Source organism: Chiloscyllium punctatum, chromosome 25, assembly GCF_047496795.1.
Source record: "Chiloscyllium punctatum isolate Juve2018m chromosome 25, sChiPun1.3, whole genome shotgun sequence".
NCBI lineage: Eukaryota > Metazoa > Chordata > Chondrichthyes > Orectolobiformes > Hemiscylliidae > Chiloscyllium > Chiloscyllium punctatum.
The window spans coordinates 20,722,599-20,745,221 of record NC_092763.1 but is presented as its reverse complement, the minus strand read 5'-3'; the positions used below and the strand labels follow the sequence as shown (position 1 = coordinate 20,745,221).

The following is a 22,623-nucleotide window of genomic DNA, read 5'->3' as shown; positions in this document are numbered from 1 at the left end:
GAGGTACAGTTAGTAAGTTTGCAGATGTAGTGGACAGCAAAGAAGGTTACCTCAGAGCACAACAGGATCTTGATCATTGGCCGATGGGCTGAGAAGCGACAGATGGAGTTTAATTTAGATAAGTGTGAAGTGCTGCATTTTGGAAAGGCAATCAGAGCAGGACTTATGTATTTAATGGTCAGGTCCTGGAGAGTGTTGCTGGACAAAGAGACCTTGAGTGCAGGTTCATAGTTCCTTGAAAGTGGAATCGCAGGTAGACAGGATAGTGCAGGCAGCTTTTGGTATGCTTTCATTTATTGGTTAGAGCATTGAGTATAGGAGTTGGGAGGTCATATTGTAGCTATACAGAACATTGGTTAGGCCACTTTTGGAATATTGCATGAAATTTTGGTCTCTCTATCGGAAGCATGTTGTGAAACTTGAAAGGGTTCAGAAAATATTTACAAGGATGTTGCCAGGGTTGGAGATTTGAGCTACAGGGAGAGGCTGAACAGGCTGGGGCTGTTTTCCCTAGCGTGGCGAAGGCTGAAGGGTGACCTTGTAGAGGTTTATACAGTCATGAGGGTAAATAGACAAAGTCTTTTCCCTGAGGTCGGGGAGTCCAGAACTGGAGGGCATAAGTTTAAGGTAAGAGGGGAAACATTTACAAGGGACCTAAGGGGCAACCTTCTCACACAGAGGGTGGTGTGTGTATGGAATGAGCTGCCAGAGGAAGTGGTGGAGGCTGGTACACTTACAACATTTAGAAGGCATCTGGGGAGATCCAAGATGGTGGTGACCCAGCAAGTCTGAGTCTGCAGAGCTCTGCCCAAGACTCAGGCAGAGTAGGGTGCCCACTTGGACTTCACCTGTTAAATCACTTAACATAGTTTTTGCCTAGCACCTTTGGCCATTTTGCATCAAACTTTAACAGTTTGGTGCTTTTTAAAAAATGACTAAAGGCAGCGGTTCCGGTAGTTCGCAACAGGCAGGGACCCCTCCCCGCCCCACAGTGGCAGAGATGTCCGCGGCCACCTCGGGGGACTTACATGCAAAGGCGAGCCTGATCTCAGAGTTCGTTAAACTCAGAGAAGATTGATGTGTCCATTGAGGAGACCCAGTCCAGGTGGGAGTCAATCTCAGTCATACTGCAGAAACATGAGCGAGAGATTGACAAACTCGGGCAGCATGTCGGAAGGTGGACCAATGGGCCGCGGCCCCGGAAACTGCTGCTGAGTCATCCGTGGGTCAGGTCCGAGCTCTGGAGCGGCGAGTCCAGACCCTGGAGGAATATATCGACGACCTCAAGAATGTTGGTTGCTGAACGGGAGGAGGAAGGCCAGCTTGTGGATTTCCTAGAGCAATGGCTCCCACAGCTGTTGAAACTGGAGTTGGAGCTTGCCTGGGTGTGGGTTGAGCGGGCCCACCAGGTCATTGTATGCATGTCTGGGTCGGACCAGCGCCCCCACCAGGTCCTAGTCCGACTTCAACACTACGGGAAAAACAAATGCTGCTGGAGGCCTCCACAGTCTTGGGAAGAATCTCCATGCCATGATGTACAAGGGCTCCAAAACAATGTTGTTTCAGGACTTTTCCCTGGTTGTGGTCCGCAAGAGGAGGGCATTTGACAAGGCAAAGAAGTGTCTGAGAGACTCAAATATTCAATATTCCATGCAATATCCGGCAACATTGTGCTTCAGTCATGGAAGATCTGTACATAACTTTGGATCACCGGAAAAAATAAAAGAATTCCTGGACACTCTCAAATAAATTGCGGGAGTTGAACTGTATGGACAACGACTTTATTTTGCCCCTCATTTATCTTTCCTTCTTTTTTACATCTTCCCTTGGGAAGGGGGGAGGGGGGAAGAGGGGGTCGTTCATTCCTTATTCGTTCTTTAGTCTCTTATCTATAGCTCACGCGGTTTATTTGATTATTGGAGGATGTCTCTGAGTGGGTTTTTTTTTTAAATTTAGTTGCTTAATACTTGCTGGGATTCTAATTTTGTAATCTTATATATTTTTATGTTGTGCTGTTTTGTTAAGTATATCTAGTTAATAGTGTAGGGGGGTGGATGGGTTGCCCACTTTTCTGTTTCATAAGATACTGGAATTTATTTATTTTATTTTGCAACGCCTGGGCTGAGGGCAGGGCTCTAGCTGGGAGAGGTTATGGCAGGGTTATTGGAAGGTAGTAGTGCCCCCTTGGGCAAGGGGGAAAGTCTCCCTCTAAATATACTTTCTGTTATTTTTATTTAGGAGTAGTTCTTAGTTGTTTTGATTTAACTGTTTTAAAGAGTTTTTTTTAATATATGAATTGTTTTTGGTCTGTATTCAATAACATTTGGGTGGGGTTCTTTCTCCTGGGGGGTTTCGGGCTTGCCTGGATGATCATGGCTAGCCATTTGTTTAGGTGGTGCACCTGGAATGTCAAGGGGGGGCCACTCGCCAATCAAAAGGAAAAAGATATTATCAAGTCTTAAAAAAGAAAGGGTTGATGTACCTCCCTTACAGGAGACACATCTACTTGATAAGGAGCACTCGAAGGTGCAACAGGGCGGGTTTGGCCAGGTGTTTTTTTCAGCTTTCAGCTCAAAAAGTAGAGTAGCCATTCTTATTCGGAAGAATCTTCCCTTCCAAATGCTAAGCCAGATAAAAGATGAGTCTGGACGGTATATATTGATTAAAGCCCTAATATATGAAGAGGTATATGGGATTTTGAATCTTTATTGCCCCCAGGAGCACCCTTTTAAATTTGTAATGGAAGCATTCTCTAAGTTGATGGCTCTAGGGGTCCGACATACAATTATAGGGGGAGATTTTAATTGTATCATTGACCCAGAGATGGACAGGATACCTAGGAGCTCTGCAGGCATGTGTTTGAGATCTACAAAGTTAAAAATCATACAACACCAGGTTATAGTCCAACAGGTTTAATTGGAAGCACACTAGCTTTCGGAGCGGTGCTCCTTTATCAGGCGTCGCTCTGAAAGCTAGTGTGCTTCCAATTAAACCTGTTGGACTATAACCTGGTGTGGTGTGATTTTTAACTTTGTACACCCCAGTCCAACACCGGCATCTCCGAATCTTTGAGATCTAGGCAGCTGGTGGATCTGAATAGGGAGTTGGGGCTGGTAGATGTGTGGAGGTGTCTCCATTCTGAGGGTAGAGACTTCACCTTCTATTCTAACCCACACAAGTGCCATACCAGAATCAACATGTCTTTTGTCCCCTCTACCCTTTTGATATTGTGCTGTAAAATAGGTAATATAACTATTTCTGCTCATGCTGCGGTATATATGGAGGTTAAGACTAGCGATGATGGGGTAGGTCCCCGCCATTGGCATATGAACCCTTTTTTATTGAAGGATAGCAAGTTCATAAAATATTTTTCGCAGGAATTTAAAACCTTCTGGGATATCAACTCAGGTATGGCCAGTAACCCCTCAACGATGTGGGAGACTGCAAAGGCATAAGCGCGAGGCTTGGTCATCTCATATTCTGTGACCTAGAAAAGACAAAAGGCAGCCAAGACAGCGTATGTTGATAGGCCCTCCATTACTAAACTACAGTGGATCACAGCCCTTAGGGCAACATTGAATACAGCACTTACTCAAATAGCAAAGAGGGAGATATTATTTGCGAAGCAGAGACTATTCGAATATGGTGATAAGCCTGGCAGGTACCTAGCGTACCTTGCCACAAGGAAAAAGGCTCCCCAAGCCATGACATCCATTAGGGAGATCAATGCAGCCTTTAGGCAGTACTATTTTGAATTGTATAAGTCGCAGGTCTGTGAGGACAGAACGAGGAAGCTGGAGTCTTTCTTTAAAACTCTGGCCCTGCCGGGCCTGACCTCGGAGCAGGTGTCGGTTCTTGAATGCCCCCTTGACAACCCAGGAAGTACAGGAAGCGGTGAGGCAGCTTCAGAGTGGCAATGCGCCTGGACCAGACGGATTCCAGGCTGAGTTTTATAAAGAATTTATCGGGGAACTGGTCGGGCCACTTATAAATATGTATAACTATTCATATAATCAGGGCTGCCTCCGACCTTCGCCGAGAGAAGCAAATATTTCTCTCTCAGTCTTAAGAAGGGAAAGACCCCAGAAGACTGCTCCTTATACAGACCCATAACCTTGTTAAATGTGGATTTTAAAATTCTCTCAAAAATGTTAGCATTAAAACTGGAGAGGGTCTTATCATTCATTATAAAAGAGGACCAGACGGGGTTTATAAAGGTTTGCAGATCAACTAGTAACATTAGAAGAGTCTTAAATATGGTACAAGCCTACCAGCAGGGAGCAATATCGGGTTACGTTGTCTCCCTTGATGCAGAGAAGGCATTCAATCAGGTAGATTGGCCATATCTTTTTTATATGCTGGAACGGTTTGGCGTTGGAGAGGTCTTTGCTAAATGGGTCTCAGTATTATATAATGATCCCAAAGCAGCGGTGATCACCAACAGCTTAAGTTAGAATGGCTTTAGCATCAGCAGAGGCTATCAGGGATGTCCTCTCTCACCATTATTATTTACGTTAGTGATTGAGCCGCTGGTAGAAGCTGTATGAACTGACACTAACATAACAGTTGGATTGGGCAAACACAAAATTACTCTCTATGTGGATGATGTCCTCCTTTTCTTAAGTGATCCTTTGATATCTGTGCCCTGTCTAATTCAAGTGGTCAATTTATTTGGTATGTTCTCAGGCTACAAAAGCAATTTTGTGAAATCGGAAGCCATGCCACTGGGTGGTCTTGCCAGTATATCCAATTTTCCAGACGAATCCAGTTTTCCCTTTCGGTAGTCACTAGAAGGTTTTCTGTACTTTGGTATTTTCATCACTCCGGCATTTGGTCAGCTACATAAAGCCAATTATACACACTTATTAGAGAAAATAAGACAGGACCTTCAACGCTGGGAAGATCTCCCTATATCTTGGTTAGGTAGAGTAGCCTTAGTTAAGATGAATATTTTACCCTGTCTTTTATACCCTATGAGAACGGTCCCCTTGCTGTTACCGAGACAGGCGTTGCGTAAGCTTTATGGTTAGCTCGGCTTCTTTATTTGGAGTCTCTTATCAAATTAGAAAAGCTGCAGCTTCCACAAGTAAGGGGAGGGTTGGACTTTCTGGATTTCAGGAGGAACCAATTGAGCTCCCGATTATCTTAAGTAGCTGATTGGGTCTCTTGTGACCCACAATCAATCAATCTGGTTAGATATTGAGGCCTCCCAAGCAAAATATCTCATCAATTTACTATTTATGGGCAAGATTAGAGTTACTACAGATTATTGTAAAAACCCTATTGTATTAAGTACAATCAAAGCCTGGAGGATAATGCGACAAGATGAGGGTAACCTGCAAAAAACGAAACCTCCCCTTATACCCCTATAGTGGGAGCATTAGGATTCCAGCCAGGGCTGACCAATGCTATGCTCAAAATCTGGGAGTCCAGAGGTATCTCCTGTTTCGGAGATCTGTTTGACGGGGAGGTTACAATCTCCTTTGAGCAGATACACCAGAAGTTTGGGCTGCCCAGCAGGGACCTCTTTCGGTATTTTCAAATATAAGACTTTATACAAAAGAGGACCACACTGATAATCAATCGTTATAAATCGGATAGGGAAAGGAGAGTGCTCCAGCCGATACGTCCACCCTTGGTCAGTACTCTCTGCCACTTACTATGCAATAAAGGCATCGAAGGATATGGAACTGTTATATAAAACCTGGAGTCAAGAATTAGGATTGGAAATCTCCTTAGAAATGTGGGAGGACGTCTGGGAAAATGCCAGGGAGATCTCTATTTGTAACAGAACTCAGTCTACTCAATTGAAGGTAATTCACAGGGTTCACAAGGCACCTGAACGACTTGCAAACTTCAAGGCAGGAGCATTTCCGATATGCCCTAAATGCAAAATCGAAGTTGGCACTCTCACGCATTGTCTATGGACATGCCATAAGATCCGTAGGTATTGGGACAGAGTAGTGAATGTCTTGACAAAGATTTTGGGTATGGCGATTGGATTGGACCCGGTATCCCTACTCTTGGGCTCCCCAAATTTCCCCTCTTTGGATGTATACGGGAGAAGATTATTCACTATCCTTTCCTTTTGTGCGAGGAAAAATATTTAAGTGAATTGGGTGTTCAAAAGTCCCCCAAGACTCTCAAACTGGTACAGGTTAGTCATGGAATATATCCCCCTTGACAATCTTATGAATATGGTGCACCAAAAAACGGAATTATTTTACAGAACATGGCAGCCTTTTGTGAGCTATACTGACACATTTTGGCCATACAGTCCAGGGCCGTTATTTAGCCATGGTAATAGTTCTGGCTGGTTCGGGGACCTCTGGGAGGAGGAATCCCGTATAAATACAGGTTTTGTTATGACTTGATATAAATCTACTTTGAATAATTATTAAGTTATTTATTTACCTATTTGTTTATTGTTAGTAACATATGAAACCCTATTTTATATTTTGGTTGTTTGTAGAATAGATTGGTAGTTAGTTTTTGTTTTAATTTCATATTGGTGCTGTTATTATATTGTAAAGTGGAATATACTAATCGTATTATTTTTGTAATTTTGTAAAAAAATCATAAAAATCTTCTTTTTCAATAAAAAAAATCTATTTAAAAAACGCATCTGGATGGGTATATGAATAAGAAGGGTTTAGAGGAATATGGGCCAAGTGCTGGCAAATGGGATTAGATTTGATTAGGATATCTGGTCAGCCTGGACGAGTTGGACTGAAGGGTCTGTTTCCATGCTGCACATCTCTATGACTCTATCATTCTATAAGTACACTAGAATGGTGGTTTATTTTAAGACAATCGTTTACAAATTGAAAATAAACTTTTACTGTAAAGTTTCACATTTTGGATGAGTGGCTAGAAGCTGTACCCCATGAGAAACTTCTGTTGAATTGGGCCTTTTCCTGTATCTTTCCCCTCTGTGTTGTTCCAAGTATGGACCCCAATCAGGGGCTGATGCACAAGCAGCAGATACCTTCTGTAAAAGGAAAAGCAAAGTATTACATCCCGCCTGATTTTAACCAGTTCATCAACTTCTAGTAGGGGGATGTGGGGAAGAGATCCTGATTGTAATCAATCAATCCTGATTTTAATGTAATGAAGAAATCACATTTGGAAGCCCAAGTGGTCTCATTGTTTCAGTGCTGGGCTTGGTCGTGATGGTTTAATTCATCTTTGCCCCAGGATTCTTGACCAGTCCTGGAGTCCCAGTGACAGGTCCTGCCTGCTCATGAAACGCTCAGTATTTAAAGGGACCTAAGCAACAGTTGGAATGGCTATATCCTAGTTTCCTTGGGAAAGCAGAAGAACGATGACACAAAGGTATGAGAAAGCTGCCTTTAAACCCCTGCCAAAACCTCAATCCCACCCCATTCTGACTCATTTCCCAACACTCGAGGTGAAGAGAGGGATTGCTCCCCATGGAGAGAGCAAGGAGCCAGCTGCCTTGTTGTGGCTGGAGTTTGCCGGAGCAGTGTGCAGCGGTAGGACACTCCTGAGAACATGGAAACAGTCCCCAGGTGGTTTAATCTCCTAGAAAGGACAGGAAAAGTAAATCACAAAGCACTTACAGGTGATAGTCCCAACTTTCTGTCTACCCCAGTGTTCCCCCGCACAGCACTATCAGAACAAATTCCTCTGCACCTCCACTCATCCATCCCTCTTCCAGCCTCGTCTGAACATTGTTACAATGGGTAGGGAAAGTTCATCAAATATTTAAAATGTACTTTGTAATACAATATCTCAGCAAACCAGTTGGGAAACAGCTTGAACTGAATCTAAGACTTTGTGATCAGAAGAGTTTAACAGTAACATTGTGGGACAGGAGCTTTCATGGAAGAATGACGGCAGTATCTTGAATTTCTCTATTTCATATTGTCAGCTCTTGAGAACGAGGGTCTTAAATCCAAACAAATGGAAGACAATCATAGATCAAAGGAGCAGTACAAATTGATCTGTTGCTAAGAAGGCTGGTAGGCCTAAGGATGCAGAGGAAGATAAGTCAGACAATTGGGAGTCAGAGGTTGGAAAGGAAATAAAGAAGACAATACAGAGGTAACCAACAAGACATATGAAAGTGACTGAAATATTCTCTCATTACGGTAAACAGGAAATATGTATTGGAATTTGACATAGGCCCTTTGTCAACAGGTGTTACAATGGGGAATGAGGAAACAGCAAAGAGCTTAAATAAATATTTTGCACACTTTAACCCGATAGAAAATATAAGAAATACTTCTGGACATGATGAGGAACCAACTTTGCCACAAATACGTGTATCTCAATGTTGGGCTAAATTCAGAAATAAAAGAAGGGGGCAGCTATCCTGCTACTGGTGCTCACTTCGGTGATGTACAGCCATTCAACAGCATGCTTGACTTTGGTGGATACAGTGTACAGTATGAGAAAAAAAACCATAGGCATTTCTCCCCAGTAGCGAAAAACAATTGTTTCCATACAGCTTAAGGATAGCTACACCACAAACATGGCATTAGGTGAGGAGGCAGGATCTCCATGAACAATCAGAATAGGTACAGATTTGATTGAGCCTGTGCTATTGACTTCATTCTGTGCCATGTTCCGGTTGCCTAATCAATTGAGCTAACTGATGCATTCCTCCAACCCTAGAAATAAATAACTCGTTTAAATTCGCAGGCAGTATGAAAGTCTTGTGTTACCTGAACGAAAGCAACAACGTGGCTTTGTCGTACCTTGCTTGTTTTCAGCCCATTATGATATTTTACCCACAATTTGCACACATTGACCCTTTTTAAGTAACGGCATGAATAAAAATCGATGCAGCATACAAAAGTATACCAGATTACCCAGTAAAAGAACATAAATAGTTATTTGTTTATTTTCTCAAATGTTCTGCTGACTCACTGAAGGAGTAGTACAAATTGGGAAACCAATTCATCAGAACAGAAGAACTATCTCATGGAATACAGGGAGAACTAACCATTTGGATACAGAACTGGCTCAAAGGTAGAAAACAGAGGGTGGTGGAGGGTTGTTTTTCAGACTGGAGGCCTGTGACCAGTGGAGTGCCACAAGGATCATTGCTGGGTCCACTACTGTTCGTCATTTCCATAAATGATTTTGTTATGAGCAAAAGAGGAATAGTTAGTAATTTTGCAGATGACACCAAAATTGGAGGTGTAGTGGACAGCAAAGAGGGTTACCTCAGATTACAACAGGATCTTGACCCGATGGGGCCAATGGGCTAAGTGGCAGATGGAGTTTAATTCGGATAAATGCGAGGTGCTGCATTTTGGGAAAGCAAATCTTAGCAGGACTTATACACTTAATGGTAAGGTCCTAGGGAGTGTTGCTGAACAAAGAGACCTTGGAGTGCAGGTTCATAGCTCCTTGAAAGTGGAGTTGCAGGTAGATAGGATAGTGAAGGAGGCATTTGGTATGCTTTCCTTTATTGGTCAGAGTATTGAGTACAGGAATTGGACGGTCATGTTGCACCCGTACAGGACATTGGTTAGCCCACTGTTAGAATATTGTGTGCAATTCTAGTCTCTGTCCTATCGGATAGATGTTGTGAAACTTGAAAGGGTTCAGAAAAGATTTACAAGGATGTTGCCAGGATTGGGGGATTTGAGCTCTATGGAGAGGCTGAACAGACTGGGACTGTTTTCCCTGGAGCGTCAGAGGCTGAGGGGTGACCTTGTAGAAGTTTATAAAATCATGAGGGGCATGGATAGGGTAAATAGACAAAGTTTCTTCCCTGGGGTGGGGGAGTCCAGAACTAGAGGGCATAGGTTTAGGGTAAGAGGGCAAGATATAAAAGAGACCTAAGGGGCAACTTTTTTATTCAGAGGATGATGTGTTTATGGAATGAGCTGCCAGAGGAAGTGGTGGAGGCTAGTATGATTGCAACATTTAAAAGGCATCTGGATGGGCATATAAGTAGGAAGGGTTTGGGGGGATATGAGCTGGGTGCTGGCAGGTGGGACTAGATTGGTTTGGGATATTTGGTCAGCATGGACAAGTTGGTCCGAAGGGTCTGTGATTCTCTATGACTCTAACTATGAGCAGGAGTATAATTCAGCTCCTGAAGCCTGCTCTATCATTTAATATGATCATGGCTGATTTCATCTCTGTCTCAACTCCACTTTCCTGCGCTCCCCATAAACTTTAATCCATTGCTCATTAAAAATCTGTCCATCTCCACCTTACATTTACTCAATATCTTGGCATCCACCATGCACTGAGTTCCACAGATTTATGAGCCTTTGACAAAAGTAATTTCTCATCTCTATTGTAAATCGTCTACCCCTTGTTAGATTGCCCCACATGAGGAAATATCTCTGTATATCCTCTTTGAAATTCATCAACATGTTTCCTTACCTGCCACAAGGTGGAGCCCTCAGCTTGGACAACTCTCACCACGGCCACAATGGGGACCCACATAATACAGAAGATGATCATACACCAGCCCAGTGCTATTGCCCAGACAGGATATTCAACAGGTCCATATGTTGGTGGGGCCAATGTTGTCAAGGACCAAATCAAGAGAACCTATTTAAAATGATTGCACAAAACAAAATCATAAGCACAATGAGACTGATTCTCTCCACTTTGATTGCTGAACAATGTTGAAACTAAAGCATTGAAAAATTACATGTGAACACACATCTGAAAAAGGGCCATTCAACCCAATAGATTGATGCTAGTGCTTAAATTCCAAATGATACACTTCCCACTGCTTTCCATCCAACTCTATCTGTCCCAGCTTTCATCCTTTCTTTCTCATATGGCAATCTGGTTTTCCCTTAAATATTTACTATTTCCTTGAACTGCTTCTCATATTAGCAAATTCCACATTATATTTGTTCCTTGATTAAAGAGTTTTCTCCTGAATTTCTTCCTAGCTTTATAAATGTCTAACATGTAGCTGTGCCCTTCTTGTACCATGTGTACATGACATATCCTCAGTTGTCTAAGGTTGCAGAAAATGCAATCACTCCCCAAGATATCACACCTCTTAGGAATGCAGCATTTTGTTTATAAATAACCCCTTAGCCACTTGGACTGCCTCTTACTACATAATCCCTTGGTTAACCATTTGGCTATTCAGTGAACAGCCTTTATCCCATGATCACGAGTAGCAAGTACACTGTACCTGCTGTTTAGGATTCCTATCTGCGGAAACTCCTTGCTGACCTCCTGTAACTCCCCCCTGTCTTGCTCACAACACATTCCAATCCCTGAAACTCTGCTTTCCTTTGAGTTGTGACTGACTCTGGAGAAAACTGTGACTATCCCTCCCAATCCCTTACACCATAGGAGTGCCCATGTTACTGAGGTGGAGAGCCACAGTAGCCATGTTATGAAGATATGGTATTCTAGGAAGCCTTGTTGTCTATAAAATTCTACCAATCGCAGTTCCAAAGCTCTGCCAATGTTGATGTTTCTAATCAATATATATTTGATATTTTAATTAGTTGGCAATTACTTATTTAGTAATAATGTGACATCTCCTTACTGCCATCAAACACGGGGTGATAAAAAACCAGCACGCTCTCCACCACAGCCAGAAGAGCCAATTTCTTTCCCCAATCATCATCTCAATGTCCTTGATGAATCTGTTTATCCCTGTGAACAAGGAAGCAGAAAGACACCATTACATGCTTTGCCCTGTCTTCAGGGCAGCTTGTTTACTGTCAAAGGTCACCTTGGACTGAGTGGCACTCATGAACAGGTTAAACCAGAGAAGGGATCACTCGAGATTTCAAACTAGGGGAGTAAATTGTTCCCTGTCACAAACCTAGTTATCATGAAAATAAAATATTTGGATACATCCTGAAGAAGTCTCTCTCTAAAAAAGGCTCATGTTGCTGATCTGTCCTGAGACAGACAGAACCTGTTATCAGAATGAGGGAGCATGGAGAATCAAAGTGAGTCCTATGCTGAGACAAAGAAAGGAGATTGGAGCACAGGAGGTCACAGGAAATATCATGAATACACCAGCCGTTCTGTTGCCCCACTTGCCTTGATAATTGGGAGGAATTGAAGGAGTTCTATAATAAACAGCAGTTGGACTTAAGATGAAGATATTTGAATAGACTCCCCATCAGCAAATAACAGAAACACGCTGGCAGCAAAACTGATCCCAACAACAACCACCTGGAACCCATCAACAAAAGATGTTCACAAGTGGTTGGTGCAGGAAGCTCTTTAACTACTTAAGGACAGATCTTTGATAATTAAAAAGAGGGTCCATCTTCTTATCCAATTGTCTTCCCATATGAAGTACTATCCAGGTCATATAATTCAATTCATCCGTGTTGTGTTTTTTGAAGAACCATGAAGAACTGTCGGCAATTTTATCTAAATTTGTTATTTATTCATACATTTGTGGGATGTGGGCATTGCTGCCTGGCCACCATTTATTGCCAGTCTCTAGTTGCCCTCGAGAAGGTGGTGGTGAGCTGCCTTCTTGAACCACTGCTGACCACCTCCTGTGGGTTGACCCACAATGCCATTAGGAAGGGAGTTCCAGGATACTGACCCAGCAACAGTGAAGGAATGGTGATATATTCCCAAGTTGAGAAGGTGAATATATTTGAGGGGAACTGGAAGTTGGTGGCTTTCCCATATATCTGCTGCCTTTGGCCTTCAAGATGGAAGTGGTCATGGGTTTGGAAGGCGATGTCTGAGGATCTTTGGTGAATCAGTGGTGGAGGGAGTAGATGCATGTGGATGTACCAATCCAGCAAGCTGCTTTGTCCTGGATGATACCAAACTTCTTCAGTGTTGTTGGGGCTGCACTCATCCAGGCCTATGGGACGTATTTCTTTACACTCCTGACTTATGCTTTATTGACAGTGAACAAGCTTTGGGGAGTCAGATGGTGAGTTACATGCCACAGTACTCCTAGCCTCTACTCTGCTCTTGTAGCCACTGTGTTTGTGTGTTGGGTCCAGTTGAGTTTCTGGTCAACGATAATAACCCAGAAGGTTGATCGTGGGGAATTTAGTGATGGTAATACCACTGAATATCAAGGGTAGGTGGTTACATCATATTTTATTGATGATGGCCATAGCCTGGTATTTGAGTGGCACGAATGTTGCCTGCCACTGGTCAGCCCAAGCCTGGATATTGTTCAGATCTTGGATACATTTGAACATGGAGTGTTTCGTATCTGAATCATCGCAAATGGTTCTGAACACTGTGCAATCATCGAAGAACCTCCCTACTTCTGACCTTATGATGGAGGGAAAGTCATTGACGAAGCAACTGTCGATGGTTGGGCCCACGACACTACCCTGAGGAACACCTACAGCAATGTCCTGGAGTTGAGATAGCTGACCTCCCAACAACAATAACCATCTTCTTATGTGGACTAGGAGAAAGTGAGGACAGTAGATGCTGGAGGTCAGAGTAGAAAAGTGCGGCGCTGGAAAAGGACAGCAGTCCAGGCAGCATTGGAGGAGAAGGAAAGTCAATGTTTCAGGCATAATCTCTGTATCAGGAATGTGGGGCAGTTGGGGAGGGGTTGCTGAGAGATAAACAGGAGGGTTCAAGTTGGGAAAAAGGTATCTGGAAAGGTGATAGGTGGATGCAAAGGGGGGTGATTGTGACAAGTTGGTGGGGAGGGTGGAACGGGTAGGTGGGAAGGATGATAGGCAGGTAGGACAAGTTAACAGGGTGGTGTCGAATTGGAGGGTTGAATCTGGGATGAGGTGAGGGGAGGGGAGATTTAGAAACTAGTGAAGTCAATGTTGATGCCGTATGGTTGAAGTATCCCAAGGCAGAAGATGTAGCGTTCTTCTTCCAGTTGTCAGGCGGCCAGGATTTGGCAGTGGAGTCAGTACAGGACTTGCGTGTCCTTGGTCAAACTTTGGACCCTTCGATGACACGGTATCAACATCGACTTCACTAATTTCCAAATCTCAGCCCCACACCCCTCACCTCATCCCAGATCCAACCTTTCAACTCAGCACCACACTCCTAACCTGTCCTACCTGTTCATCATCCTTCCCATCTATTGCCTTCTTGGCTACCTGTCCTCCACCCCATCCCTCTTATTTTTCTCTCATTCCTCTTCCTGCACCCACTCCCACATTCCTGTGAAGGGCACCTGCTGTGCTTTTCCAGTGCCACACTTTTCAACCCATCTTCATGTGTGGCAAGTATAATTCCAATCATCAGACAGTTTGCCCCCAAATACTCATTGATTCCAGTTTTGCTTGGGCTCCTTGATGTCACAATCAGTCGAATGCAGCCTTGATGTGAAGGGCTGTCACTCTCACCTCACCTCTGGAATTCAGCTCTTGTGTCCATGTTTGAATCAAGGCTGTAATGAGGTCAGGAACTGAGTGGTTCTGGCGGAAGAAAAACTGGGTGTCACTGAGCAACTGCTACTTGATAGCACTGTTGAAGACACCTTCCATCACTTTACTGATGATCGAGACTAGACTGATGGGGCGCTAATTGACTGGGTTGGATATATCCTGCTTTTTATATACTGGACACACCTGGGCAATTTTCCACATTGTTGGATAGATGACAGTGGTGTATTTATAGTGGAAGATCTTTAGTAGGGGAGCGGCTAGTTATGGAGCACATATCTTCAATACACTTGCTGAGATGTTGCCAGGACTCGTAGCCTTTGCAGTATCCAGTGTCTCTATCCATTTCGTGATTTCATGTGGACTGAATTGACTGGTATCTGTAATGCTGGGGACCACTGGAGGAGGCCGAAATGGATCATCCACTCGGCACTTCTGGCTGAAGATTGCTGCAAAAGCGTCAGCCTTATCTTTTACACTGAGGATGGGATATTTGTAGAGCCTTCTCCACCACCACCACACACAACTGGATGTGACAGGACTGCTCAGCTTAGATCAGATTCATGGGTTGTGGGATCGCTTAGCTCTACCTACCATTTGCTGCTTATACTGCTTGGCACGTAGTCCTGTTTGTTGGCTTCACACCAGGTTGACACGTCATCTTCAGTTACGCCTGGTACTGCGCCTGGCATATCATCCTGCACTCTCCATTGAACCAGGGTTGATCCCCTGACATAATGGTAATGGTAAAAACAATAATTGTAGATGCTGGAAACCAGATTCTAGATTAGAGTGGTGCTGGAAAAGCACAGCAGTTCAGACAGCATCCAAGGAGCAGGAAAATCGACGTTTCGGGCAAAAGCTCTTCATCAGGAATACAGGCAGAGTGCCTAAAGGGTGAAGAGATAAATGAGAGGAGCATGGTAATGGTTAAGTGGGGATTATGCCAGGGCATGAGTTTATAAATTGTGTTGGAGTTCAATTCTGCTGCTGTTGATGGCTCACAGTGCCTCATGGATGTCCAGTCTTGAGTTGCTAGATCTGTTCCAAGTCTAGGAGAAAGTGAGGACTGTAGATGCTGGAGATCATTTCTGATGAAGGGCTTATGCCAAAAGCATCGACTCTCCTGCTCCTCAGATGCTGCCTTACCAGCTGTGCTCTTCCAGCACCACACTGTTCGAAGTCCATCCCATTTAGAACAGTGATAGTGCCACACAACAACGATAGAGATTATTCTCAATGTGAAGGTAGGAATTCATCTCCACAAGGATTGTGCAGTGGTCACTCTTACCAATTCTGTCATTGACAGATGCATCTGCAGCTAGCAGATTGCCTAGGATGAGGTCAAGTATGTTTTTCCTTCTTGTTGGTTCCCTCACCACCTGCCACAGACCAAGTCTAGCAGTTATGTCCTTTGGACCCGACCGCTTTGATCAGTAGTGTTGCTACCGAACCACGCTTGGTGGTGAACATTTAAATCCTCCATCCAGAATTATTTTTGTGCCTTTTTTAATACTGTTTCAATTCTGTCCCAACTTACCATACAGCCAGCTTACACCCATGAGTTCCAGCAGTGTTACTATAATGGGGACCCATCCAATACAGAAATGATCAATTAAATGTATCCAGTAAATTCCAGCCTGAAATTACAATAAGACATGAGCTCTTCAGAAAACCACAGAAGTCTCCTGCACAAAACAGATGATCCCTGTGACATAAAAGTTGTGCACTTCTATTCAGATACAATCTGAGCTTGGCTAGGATCTCAGGCTCAGTATTTAGTAACAGGAGATGTGGCAGAGTCACTCAGTCCACAGTATCATTGAACATTATCACACAAATGGTAAAATAACTGCTATCAAAATTACACTCTTTCTTTATTTCTAAATAATTTGAAGTTTTTGACTTCCGAGTTATAACTAGCAATATATATAAGCTCAGAACAAATTATAGAAGCAACTTACCTGTGTTACACTCACAAGGCCAAACAAATAAAACAACACGCAAATACCACATGTCAGAGCAAAGCGCTTTGATCGTAGATATTTTGGAAACCTGTCCAGCAAAACTGTTATGAGTTTTTCTGGGAAAATGAAAATCATTACTTGCAATCAGTAACAAATTAATAAGTTACACAGTACTTCAACAACCCGACCCGGAGGTACCAAAGCTCAAAAGATCAGAGGGGCAGACGGCGACACATTCCATTTTATCCTGAGTCTGATCTGTCAATTATTGGAGAGATTCTCAGGCTGTCAATCCTCTACAACATTCAAACCTGAATATTATTGCAAGCCTCATTTGTGGTTAAACATGTTTGCCCCCAAAACAGAGATTTGACAACGTAGGATCTGCATTCAAAGGCAAACAATTAAGATATGGACAAATATGAACTGACTGGGGGAGTCAACAAAGATTTATTTTGGATAAAGCATGTCCAATGAAACGGATTTGAATGTTTTACAATAAGTAACATGCTAGTTAAGAGACTATAGATGGACTTCCAGAGACATTTAATTGAGTTCTGCTCAAGAGTCCATTCGGAGAAATGTAAATAAATGCTATAAGAGGCATATCTCTGACATACATCAGAAATTGGTTAGCAAGTAGGGAACGGAGAGTAAGAATAACAGATAATTACTGCAGTTGGTAGGATGCGACTGTATGTTTTCAACAAAATCTGCACTGGATTATCAATTTTTCACCAGTGACTTAAATGAAGAAATTCAAAGCCACATATAAAAACTTGCTGACAACATTAAGTCAGTTAGTGCGGTAAGTGGCGCTGAAAGTTGAAAGAAACCATTAGATTAAGTGAGTGGGATAAAGTGGTAGACTGAGCTCAATGAGGCAAGTTTCAAACAACACCTTTGGACTTAAGATGTATTCATTACAGTAATTTTTAAATGGTGAGGAAAGTAAAAAGTGTGGACGAGAAGCGAGATTCAAGGGTGCAAGCAAGAAAATCATAAAAACATAATAGACAGGTATAAAAAAAATCGAAAAGTTTAATAGAATCTTATCTAAAGTTCACCAAAATTATATCAGGGAAAAATGAATTTTATTAGAAAATTTCAAAACTGAGACTGATAGACTTGTGTTAGACAAGGATGTTATTCCTATGCTCTTGCACAAGAGTAGTGGAAGATGAGGAGAGCTGGGGTAGGATTAAGGAGAGAACTGAGAAAGCAATGTAGGAATGAGACTGTGTGTGATTGTGTGGGAGGAATCCTGAGAGGGAGTAGTGAGGAGGTTTCATATCATGGATGGACATCCGAGATCTGTTACATGCTATTCCTGCCCCTTGGAGGATCTTCAGGACACTACATTTTGTCTTGGGTGGTTACGTGTGTATAGAGTGTCTCCTGCTGCTCCATTTCAAGCTTAGGATTTCAGAGTCTGTGTGAAAACTGGAGTCACTGTGGATGGTCAGGCAGGATGAGAGGTTTCTGGGTCATACTTTGCAGAAGGTAATCATCCCACAGGCAGTGAGGGGTCAGTATAAAAATCTGATACCATCTGGAAGAGCAAGAAGAGACAGAAAATTCACCAAGTCCTTGAAAGATGTGCCACTCCCAAACAAATGTTCCTTTTCAGACTTGGGGGAGGGGGGGCGGGGTGCACTATGCATACTTCACTGAGAGTCTATACTCCCATATAAGGACTAATCTAATTTGTTGACACATTTGATGAGATGCATGCCAGCTGTATGTTATAATAAACATTTTTCCTTGTGAGCTCTGTTGCCAATGGCTCAATGCTATTTGTGCAAGGTAAAGATATGGTAAATGTCAATAGTTTTTGGTGTGTTAGTAGTCTGGTTGATTGATTTTTTTCAGGATTGTAGCATGATATTTTATTAAAAATATGAATGCATGTTTGTAAGTGATTATTTCCATGGAATCCATTGTTCCTATTCAGAATGTGAGTTGAATGAGTGGGCATGGAAACAAAATGAGTGACAAGAGAGTATATGAGGGTCCATGGAGTATGGGTGTGGCTGATGTGTCAATATGTAGTGCAAGCAGAGGCCATTGGGATTGAGGGGGTGGGATGAACTGGTATGGAGATTATAAAGGAACATTGGGTGGTACTGAGTGGCATTAAGTTCAGTCAGAATTCTGAGGTAATGGGTTCATGCATGAGCTGGAATTGAATTGGCATGGTGGGGTTGGGATGGCAAGAAGTGAGCCAGAGTGTCTGAAATATGATTAACAACTAAGATGCATCTTAAAGACCAAAGGCCAATCTTTTGAAGGGTCTGTCTCAGCGCTGGGTAGATCATGCTGACACCTCCAAACTGTGTCTGGACACAATAGACCTGAATTCACCTAACACCCATCCTTCCATCATAGGAGTGAAAACCCATATAATTCCAGGCACTTCCTACAGAGGTGAGTGCAGCCTGATGGAATATTTCCCAAATATAGCTATGCACATCGGTAACAAGCATTATATTTTTTAAAAGGGAATTAGATAAAGAAATGAAAAGGAACAATAAGAAAACAATTCATGAGAATGCAAAGAAATTCAATTTGGACAGTTAAAAGCGGTTTATAAAGCAACAGTGGAGCAGCTAACTGAGGTGGGTTAGTGACGTCCTCCTGCAATTTGTATAAACTTTATTGTTTTGGTAAATATATTGAAAATTGAAACAGTTTAACTAATTTTTGCAATAAATTTTCAGGAATAGAATAACCATAAAATTTTCTGTGAGTTTTTCTAAATATTGGGGTGATTTCCTCTGAATTTGAATGTAACTTTTAGCTCAGTTAAATCATCCCCATTCTCCACTAACACAATGAGCAGAGAACTGATATACTGGTAGGTTGGACGTCCACCCAATTATTCACCAAGAGTAGTTTATTATTTTCGATTGTAATTCTAACCCACAAAGAGAATGATTAAAAAACATTGTTCTTACCTAAAGCTGCAAACATAGTGTCGATTGCCAAAGTGACCAGCATGAGGAAGAATAAAATGGACCATAAAGGTGCCCACGGCAACTGTGCAGCAATCTCCGGATACGCCATGAAAGCCAAACCAAAACCTAAATGGTGGATACATGTGATTCAGTAAAAACAATTGTGCTGTAAGGAAAGAATAAAGGTCCCTCTACTTCAACCAACAATGTACCAGGAGACCAAAACAATCTCAATACAGTCCCTATTGTGACATTTTCCCTTTATCAATCCATCCTGGGTCACCATTAAATTATATTGTCAATTCAATGACAGATTTGTGCTATGGAGATATTTCCAACATGTTATCTTCACAGCGTACATATGGCCATAACTGTATAGATATAAAATATTATTTACATTTTTTTTTAATTTGGGGAAGGTTATAGATGAAACATCTGTGAAGATGGCTAGTGATAGGACACAAACCCGAGGAACATCTGCAGCTAGGACACAGGCTAGTTCCAAGACTGCCACAACCTGACATGCAAAGCCGTCATGGAAGCTAGCATTATGGAAACATGTAAAGACTAATAGGTTGGAGAAGTGAGCAATCTTTTATTTTCCTGCTGTGTAAAATGTTTAGTCTGCATTGAAGTTGGTGAGGTACCATGACTATGTGCTGGGCAATGTACTGAATAGTATAAAAGTGGAACAATTACAAGGATGTTGCCAGGGTTAGAGGATTTGAGCTATGGGGAGAGGTTGAACAGGCTGGGGCTGTTTTCCCTGAAGCATCAGAGGCTGTGGGGTGACCTTATAGAGGTTTATAAAATCATGAGGGGCATGGATAGGATAAATTGACAAAGTCTTTTCCCTGGGGTGGGGGAATCCAGAACTAGAGGGCATAGGTTTATGGTGAGAGGGGAAAGATATAAAAGAGACCTAAGGGGCAACGGTTTCACACAGAGGGTGGTACGTGTATGGAATGAGCTGCCAGAGGAAGTCATGGAGGCTGGTACAATTGCAACATTTAAGAGGCATTTGGATGGATATATGAATAGGAAGGGTTTGGAGGGATATGGGTTGGGTGCTGGCAGGTGGGACTAGATTGGATTGGGATATCTGATCGGCATGGACGAATTAGACTGAAGGGTCTGTTTCTGTGTTGTACACCTCTATGTCTCTATAATTTCCCTTCCAACTTTATAATGCTCTTGCGAAACTTGTAACTCCTTTCACCATTTTGGGAGCCTAGAGAGCCAGAGCTATCACACTGAGCTTAAGAATTAAAATGTGCAAATTGTTTGTATTGATGTATTTTGAAGATCAGATCATATTATCATTTATCAATGTTGGTTTCGATCCATTTATGCCTGAAGCATTCAATGGCTACTGTTGCTTTACTAACAAATCCTCATTGCAACCTTGACCAAAAGAATTTGGTTAACCTGAGACCTGCACAAAACCCACCTACAAACCACCCCAGTCCACAACTCTGAGATTACATCCCCTCAGTTGGAAGTTCAATTAACTAACTTAAAAAAATTATTGTAAGACGTCACAATATTTAATGGAACTCCAAACCTCTTCAGAACCAATCTCCAATAATTTGTAAAAGTCAGTACATATTATTCTGCAGCAATAACTATTGGATCCAGACTTTGCCAACAGAATAGAGAGATTGTGGTTTGGTGAAATTGGAACATGAGAAAAAGGTGCTGGAGTCATCCACTCTGCACTGTGACCCATCTCCACCATTCAACTAGATCAAACCTGATCAGTCTGTAACCTCAAATCGACATTCCTGCACAAACCAGATTATCTCTCACCCACTGCTTAACAAGAATCTATTGAATTTGACCTTAGAAAATATGGAAAGACATTGTCTCCACCAGGTATTCATGAAGAGAGTCCCAAAGACTCTCAATCTTCTACGAGAGTGAAATAAAACACATATTTTTAAATGGGTACCCCTTTATTTCAAAGAGAGTGAGGACTGCAGATGCTGGAGATCAGAGCTGAAAAATATGTTCCTGGAAAAGTGCAGCAGGTCAGGCAGCATCCAAGGAGCAGGAGCATCGACGTTTTGGGCATAAGCCCTTCTTCAGGAATGAGGAAGGTGTGCCAAGCAGGCTAAGATAAAAGGTAGGGAGGAGGGACTTCTTATCGGTACACCAAACTACCACTGCGCCTCCCTTGTCTGCTGGTTTGATAGTGAGGTTGGGGTAGGAGCGGAGGGAGTGGAGGGCTGCACTTTGCGAGGGTGAGAGGTTGGAGTGGGTAAGAGGGTGGACAGGTTGAGGTGGTTAATGTCACGGCGGCAGTTGGCTATGAAGAGATAGAGGGCGGGTAAGAGGCCAGCACAGGGTGTCCAATTTTTATCAGTGCGCCAAACTACCACCATGCCTCCCTTGTCTGCCGGTTTGATAGTGAGGTTGGGGTTATTTCTAATACCTTTATTTCTAATACTTAGTTCTAATTTCTTCCATGAAGACCCGTTGGGATCTTAACTGTGTCAGTCCAACAGATACAAGTCTAGCCCGACCAATCGCTTTATCTTACACATTCCCGGTATTAGACTGATAAGCTTACTGTGTACTGCTTCCAATGCATTTACTTCCTCCTTAAATAAGTTGCCTGTACACAGGCGATCTTGCTAATCCCCTACATAACTGAACTATAACCTACCCCCTTTTACATTCAATACCCCCCCTACAATAAACTATAACCTTCTCTAAGCTTTGCTCCTTCCATGCTAAGTCTGCATATTAGCTATTTTTGTGATTCATGCAGTAAGACAACAAAATACCTCCGCATTTTAGAACTCAGAACTACTTCACTAGTCAAATGAGATGTTTCCTTTGTATTCTTCCTGTCAACACAGCATTTTCTGACATTACACTCCATTTGTCACATCTTTACCTATGTATATCTTATGTATATCTTTTTATGGCCTCCTTATGTCCCCTTCTCAGCTCATTTTGCTACTTATTGTGATGATACTTTAAGAAGTGCATTTTGTTCTGTTTTCTTTTCTGAAGAAAGGTTGAGACAGATGTACACAGCAGTTTCCTTAAAGCCAAGAAAGTAAACAACTACTGAAGTCATGAGTATTTTTAACAGCTGGAACAACAGAAGTAGCCCAAATGGGAGGGTCATGCTCCCAAAGAACCAGGTCTTTTAGTTTTACTTTATTAATAGCAGTTGTTGGGGTCCTGAAGCTGTTTCTCCTCTCTCTGTTACAACTAACAGCTGGGGTTTCACTTCTTGCTGCTAGAATTGCATGAGACAATCTATTTGATTGAATTCGCCTTTGCTAACGGTATGCTTATGGGACGTTACTATATTAGCACAGTTACTGTTTAGTAGTTAATTAATCTAGTATTCTGTTAAGTTTTCCA

The 22,623-nt window shown here is 42.4% G+C and overlaps 1 protein-coding gene across 1 annotated transcript in view; it reads right to left on the bottom strand.

The window, feature by feature from the left end:
- Positions 1 to 6,631: 6,631 nt before the first annotated feature.
- Positions 6,632 to 22,623, bottom strand: part of LOC140495739 (sodium- and chloride-dependent neutral and basic amino acid transporter B(0+)-like) — an 81,320-nt gene continuing 65,328 nt past the window's right edge. Inside the window, exons 10-15 of the mRNA XM_072594790.1 lie at positions 19,243 to 19,368; positions 16,283 to 16,401; positions 15,859 to 15,958; positions 11,510 to 11,619; positions 10,372 to 10,542; positions 6,632 to 6,991 (exon numbers count right to left, since the gene is read on the bottom strand). Of these exons, the coding sequence (XP_072450891.1) occupies positions 6,839 to 6,991; positions 10,372 to 10,542; positions 11,510 to 11,619; positions 15,859 to 15,958; positions 16,283 to 16,401; positions 19,243 to 19,368 (779 nt within the window). The 3' untranslated portion in view covers positions 6,632 to 6,838. The remainder of the gene's footprint in view (positions 6,992 to 10,371; positions 10,543 to 11,509; positions 11,620 to 15,858; positions 15,959 to 16,282; positions 16,402 to 19,242; positions 19,369 to 22,623) is intronic.